Source organism: Neolamprologus multifasciatus, chromosome 9 (assembly GCF_963576455.1).
Source record: "Neolamprologus multifasciatus chromosome 9, fNeoMul1.2, whole genome shotgun sequence".
NCBI classification, from domain to species: domain Eukaryota; kingdom Metazoa; phylum Chordata; class Actinopteri; order Cichliformes; family Cichlidae; genus Neolamprologus; species Neolamprologus multifasciatus.
This window is the reverse complement of record NC_140447.1, coordinates 6,614,297-6,621,254: the sequence shown is the minus strand read 5'-3', so window position 1 is coordinate 6,621,254 and position 6,958 is coordinate 6,614,297. Positions and strand designations below refer to the sequence as shown.

At 38.4% G+C, this 6,958-nt stretch overlaps 1 protein-coding gene across 4 annotated transcripts in view; it reads left to right on the top strand.

Annotated features, from left to right (window-relative positions):
- Positions 1 to 2,624: 2,624 nt before the first annotated feature.
- Positions 2,625 to 6,958, top strand: part of LOC146510929 (solute carrier family 12 member 7-like) — an 85,944-nt gene continuing 81,610 nt past the window's right edge. For 2 of the 4 annotated variants that reach the window (XM_085172847.1, XM_085172844.1), the window contains exon 1: positions 2,625 to 2,982. In XM_085172847.1, the coding sequence (XP_085028973.1) occupies positions 2,751 to 2,982 (232 nt within the window). In that variant the 5' untranslated portion in view covers positions 2,625 to 2,750. The remainder of the gene's footprint in view (positions 2,983 to 6,958) is intronic. The other 2 variants (XM_085172845.1, XM_085172843.1) reach the window with 1 other exon arrangement.

Genomic DNA, 6,958 nt, shown 5'->3' with positions numbered 1-6,958 from the left:
CTTCAAAGTTGATTTCCACATTATTATCATTATCTTTTTAACTATATTGTATATAGTTACTGTGATATATATTAACTATACTATATATTAACATTATTATCCATTAATTTACATTATTTTTTAGTTAATTGATCAAAACAGACAAAGTTTTTCATTTCCTGCATAATTTAAGTGTGTTTGTTGTGCCGTGTTTTTTGCACATTGATGACAGAGCAAACATCAGATGTGTGACTTCCCATAGACAACGGGGGACATGTATCACCATGAACACTTGCAGCTGTGATTGTGGTCTAAAAGCCACATCTGTTATCACCCAGCTTTAAAAAGTAATCTGCATTTCATTTGGTTCTGCCTGTAAATCATTCTGAACTGAGCCGATGAGTTTAGCTGCGGATGACTCAAACAACACAGACATGGAGGATTACAAGTTTCTTTGTCAGCCCTGTATTTTAGTCTCACACCCAGTGTGTGTCTGTGTGTGTGCATGTGCTGTATCAAAGCTTCATGCATTCATACAGTCAGCGTCTTTACAAACAAGCATGAACTATACATTGCACATCATTAGTGTGGTTCCTTCCTTTCGTTTCAAGCACACAGTGGCCCGACGTACTTCTGTAAACTCAACACACCCCCACCCCCAACCCAGTCATCCAACTGTTCTGCCAGCTGTCTATTTTAGTCCATGTAACACCCTTCAAGCAATTACTGTCTGAGTGGTCTCCTGGAGTTCATCCAGAATATTCTCTCCTGAGAATCTGTGGATAACCAAAAAGTATATGACAGACTACGAGGCATATGAGAAGCTTGAAGAGGCCATTAGAAAAGGAAACAATCAGGTTTGCAAGTTCAGAAGCCTTTTGTAATGAAGTTAGTACATTAGTCAGGCGACTAATAAGATTCAAGTTTTCTGCTTTAATAAAATTGACTTGATCTGTAGTTATACTCTTAGTGAAGTCAAAATAATTGCTTTAAATAATACCTATGGAGACATAATAATAGACCAGTAGACTCAGACATATAAAAAGCCCTCAACCCTGCTACAAAAGAGGAAGACACCCACAGATATAAAATGACAACAATGTCATGTTGTTTGGACTCGGGTCATTTTACATTATCACAGACTTTGCATGTCTTTTTGGCCATTTGGTGTCCCTTTGTATTTTTGTTATACCTCTCCTCTGGTTTTTCTTTCTTTCTCAGCTTCTTTTTTCCAGTTTGTTTTATTTTATTTTATTTTTATGCATCCCTTTGATCATTATTTGTTTCGTTACAGTGTGTGTTGTTGTTCTTTTTAAACACTTTCAGTTTTTGTGTTTTTATAGCTGACTTGCATCTACTTTTGGAGAAAAAAAATCAATTCTATTGCATCTTTTCTATTGTGACCCTCTTTGTTGTTTTGTGCCCATTTATAGTTTTCCTGCATCTTGTTTCTTTCCTCTTCTTTGTTTTTTCTTTTCTTTTGTATTCAGTTGCAGTCATTTTATTACTTGTATTTATTAGAACTATTTTATTATATTTGGTAACTTTGTAATAAATGTTATCATTTAATTTAGTTTAGTTAGTTGCTGTTCATACGGTGCTGAAATAACTGACCACATTATTTCCTCTGGGATTAATAAAGTATTCTGATTAGGATTTTTTTAGTCTTCACCTATTTTTATGCCCATCCATTGTAGGGTACATGTCTTTTTGGTCATTTTGCCTCACTTCGTTATCAACTTATAATTCTGTGTGTGTGTGTGTGTGGGGGGGGGGGTCATCAATTTGCTTGGCATCTTTAATATTTTTTAAGAATTTGCTGCAGATTTTGTGTTTTTTGACTCAAAAGCCAAACATACTAGAAATGTTAAGGATGCTAGGTGTGAGCTATGCTTAAGCCTGTGGAATTGAGAATACCAAAGCTGAGTCCAAGGGTGTGTTGTTTCCATTCTGATTATGTATCAAAACTGCTGGGAACTATGAGAGTTGATTTTCTCCTGCAGTATTAAGGAACCATTTATTCTAAGCTGGAACATACCAAAGTTATTATGGCAAGGTGTTGACAAATGACTAACCCATCCTTACTTTTTAAATTAGAATGATCTATTGAGTCTCTGTGAAAGGCTATTGATGGGGAGGATGTAAAGAGTGGGTGTTAATTACCCCATCACTTTGAGCTCACTAAAAAAGCCTGTAATGAGTCCAGTGTGATGCCAGTACATGTGGCCCACTGTGACAGCAGGGTTCTAACATGCACTATTTTAAGGATCCTGTTTGCGCCTGCGTTTTTAAATTATATTTTTTGCTGCCTAATGGTCCCTCAGTTTTAAATAAAAACGAATATCTTTTTAGAATATATTTAAAATTTAATATAAGAACTTTTGAAGATTGAAAATGTATTCACTATTGTCATTTTGATTTTATTTGGGGTCTTTGAGCAACTAAATCATAATGTAATAACTACAGAACTTCGAGTTTTTGAGGAGAATATCGTTAATTTGATAGAAATATTAGTAACTAACCCTGTTCACAATTAACAGATTTCGACAACTCTGATTTGCTTCTGGGAACGATTGACAGCGCTCCTTGGCATTCTAAACCAATGACCGAGCAGAGAGGGCGGGCACAGCCATACTGTAATCAATCCTCTGATCGAAGGCGTGAGCGGGAACTGCTGGCTGTACTGTGTGCTTGCACGCGCAGAGTGAGGAGCACAAACTAACCGTTGTGCGGTCCTCCACTGAAAAGTTCCACAGGTGAAGAAAAAGGACATGGGGGACAGATTTGTGGTAGTCCCTGTTGGCGGTGGAGGGACGGTCCCCGTACAAGGGGCTCACTTGGACGCGGTTGCCGCTGACCCGGGACTCGACACCGGCTGCGGTAGCAGCAGCAGCGCCGACACGGGGCAGGAAAAAGAGCCGCTTGAAGACTCCGTGTTCGAACCCCTGGACCCCGGCGCTGCGGTGCCTATCCTGGAGTACAACAGGGAGCCTAACAAGTACGGTAAGTATGCTACAGACAGGGGCAGACTCCGTGTCCCACTTCTTATCTCACCTATCCACCTTTTAGAGGATTAGCTGTCGTGTTTCTCCCGGGCAGTGATTTAATAAAACCGAAGCAGACCTGCGGAACCTGTTCACATTAACCACAACAGTCAAAACGTTATTGGTTTGTATCCTGGTGCCTCATATAGAGATTTTACCGGCATTAAAAGTTCCGTCAGACAGTTTGGAAGATTAAAACGACATCTCTGCTCACCTAATTGAAGCGCACATGAAGCAGACTGTTTGTTTAGGTCCATGCGAATTTCCTCTCAGTCTTTTATCTGGAATTGAGTTTTTGTTAATAAATGTAAAGTAAAATAATATGACAAGGTTTTGGCGCCATTTGTTTTTGAAAATAATGGGCAGAAAATAAAAGGCAGGCTAGTGTACCTTGTTTTGTTCTGTTCTCAACATATGTAGAATATGTAGCAAGGTGCTCCCGTGGTAACCTTTGTCTTTCACAATGGTCCAAATATAGTTTTAATTTCACATAGTGCCAGCGATTTCCCAAATGTTCTTGGTTCACAGTATGTGTCTCTGAGCTGAACCACAATTTGGCTGCAGGCTTTATTCTCAAGCTTTGTTCATGCAAACAAGGTGCATCTATAGCAACAGGTGGGTGCTTAGAAGGTGCTAGAAGAATTGCCTGGCACTTAATGTACTCTGAGTTTATTTATTTGTGTGCATAAGGGTCATCCTGCTTATGGCTATTTCATATGTAACTGTAAACAATGTTTAGACACCACGAAGGAAAGGTAAATTTTAGTCTTATTAATTAAATATGGATGAAAAAATAAGATAAATCTCACAGTGCTAGTGGTGGTTACTGGGTGTGTACTCATGATGAATCATGGTGACAGAGGAGACTTTTACGATTGACAAAATAAGTTTAAGTTGTGTTAGGTCCAACAAAAGTATCCCACAGGCTCAGAGCCAGTATAAGATGCTGGACAGGTGACAAGTTTCTGGTCCTGTTAAAGCCTCTGTTGATTTAGAGCAGTGATTGACATGAAGCTACAAGTACTCAAGTGATTCATTGTATAGTAACCATAGGATATGTGGAAAGATGGGTTCAACTTGTGTGAAAAAAATAACCTATAAAACAAAACAGATTTTACAAGCAAAAAGTTGCTTGGCTTGATTCCAACCGGAGACACAAATTTGCTTTAGGGTAGTGTCAGAAAGAGAATCTGACATAAAACTGCCAAATCAAACACGCAGAGCAACCTGCTGTGCAGCAAAAAGCAGTGAAAAGTAGCGTTCATATGTTTTGAAAAGAAAATCTAATCTTGCAGAAAAAGATGCATAAATTTTGAAACTAAACAAGCAGGGGGCAAAACGGAAAGAACTTGTTGAAATAACTCACTGAAAGTATGAAAAATGGTTAAAGTAAGCACAAGCATGTGCATGTGGAAGTAGAGATGTGCCGATTCTCATTTTCAATTGTTTTATTGTATTTATTTATTTATATTTTTTCATTAGTATCAGTTTTTGCTGATTCCAGATTTATTTATAAGACCTATAACTGACAATGTATACCAGCAAAAACCAGTGCTTCTTCAATGCACTATACTATTTTTGTAATAAAATCAATTTATAAATTATCAGTTACAGTTATTAATTACAATTTTACAATTTTCTCCAAACTGTAGGAAGCTAGAGGAGCTGCTTTTCCTTACGTTTTACCTCTCATCCGGTGAAAGAAGCTTCTCAGATGAGAGGTGAAACGTCTTCAAGCAACCTAAAGAAGTCCAGATGCTTTTCTTTCCAAGCTCCTTAGACTGCTTTTGCTTAAACAGCTCAAAATAAAGTGCTCTGCTAGGGAGGTATAACTAATAACTGAATCTGAGTTGGCGTACACCTCACTTTAAGGCTTCTTTTGACTGCTCCCTTATTACCAAGGGTTCACCACCGTGTTTGATTTGGTCCTTCCCGACATAGCCTCAAAGGGATCTCCTTCCCAGGATCCAACAGGGGTCTTAACACGTACGTTTACCTGACATGCAGTGCTGATAAGAAGTATTTTCCCTCTTATCATCAAGCTAATTTTAATATTAGACAAAGATAACGCAAGTAAATACAAAATGCAGTTTTTAAATGATGATTTCATTTATCGAGGGGAAAAACGTCCCAAGCCTATGTGCTCCTGTGTAAAAAAGAAATTGACCCATGAACTTAATAACTTGTTGTGCCACTCTTGGCATCAAGAGCTGCAGAAAAGCATTCGTGATAGCTGACGATGAGTCTTTCACATCACTGTGGAGGAATTTTGGCCCACTCGTCTTTGCAGAATTGTTTGAATTCAACTATGTCGTAGGTTGATTCTTTAAGGTCATGCCAAAGAATCTCAATCAAACTGAGTCAGAACTCTGACTAGCCCACTCCAAAACCTTTATATTGATTTATTTTTCATAAGCCATTTAGAGGTGGAACTTTGTCTTCACTCACAATGAGGAGCCTACATGTTAGGCTCACAGCCATGTTTGTGCACGGCTGTGAGTGTGCACATGTTTTTTGTGGGTTTTTTTCTCATGCCTGCAGTCACAGAACCTGCTGAGTCTTTAGCAATGTTGGTAGAAACACTAAAATACTCATTTGTAGCTTGATTTTGAGCATAGAAATATTTTTTAAATCAAACAGGTTGTAGTTTTGTAGGAAAAAAACCTCACCTCACTGGAGCAGTAGGTGTTTTTAAGTGATAGCCAGCACTGAGCTGCAAAGCCATGAAAATGTGTTCAACCCGATTACCTCTTCTATAATACGATGACAAGTTGGGACTTGGCTATTCTGCTTTAATGCATAGATGGTATTTCATTCAAATTCAGATTGTGTTGCTAAGTAGAAGATGATGGGTGTGTTTGTGCATGTGAGATATCATGCGAGGGTGCATTATTGGGGCTTGTTGCGCTTTGTGTGTTCTCTCAGCCAAACAGTGATGATGGTAGATTGGGAGCAAGTTTTCAACGGCAAAAATTTTAATCTCCCAAAAATTTGTAACATGACTCCACAGAGAACAACCAAAGCATTTGCCGCCTCTGTGGGCACATGCAACTGGGCGGGCAAAGAATGTGGCTGTCAAATGATATCATATGTTACATGTCGCTCCAATGAATATGCTGCTGTAAAATCTGAGGATGTTTTTTGTTTGTTTTTTCTTTTTTTGCGGTGGGGGTTGTAAAAATACCTACTTCATTAATATCACTGGCTTGAAATTGTGACGGGAATAGTAATGAAAAAGTCTTGAACATACATTTTAATTGATTTGAACGCCTTTAGCCCTTCGTTGAAAAAGATCCACACTGGCCGAACAGATTTATTTTGTAATTTTGGCTGCGAAATTCTCTCCAGCCAAATATAGTTGAGGAGTTATGCTAATGTGAAGCGCACATGGAAAAATCTAGGCCCTGTAAATTTTTTGTGCTTGTTTTGTCTCTATCACAAATACTTACGGGGTTGTAGCCATGTGAAGAGTGCTTGCACAATGGGCCCAGTGATGGTTTTAAAAAGAGAAAAAGTGGACAAACCTATGCCAGAAACTTGCTGAGATGGATTATAGATATTAACGACCCTCTGTATAATGAAGTCTCTACTTCAGGAGTTATTTATCACTAAAGCATCTTATTAGGTACTGACTTCAGTTCGATTTCAATTTCCGCACTTCATTCATCTGTGACTCTCGGTTTACTGCAATCAGTGGAAAGTTGTTTGTTTTGGTATAATCTGTTTACAGATCTATAGGGGCCTCTGTTTAATTGAATTCCCTATGATGAAGTTAGCGGTAGCAGATAATAGATTTAATTATGTTTACACGATCAGTGGTTAGCCATTTTCCACTACAGAGGCACTGCACAGATAAACTTGTATGTATCAGCATGCTCAATGGGAAGGTTCCTCTTTTAGTTACATACCACACAGTCAAACAGAGACCAGATGCA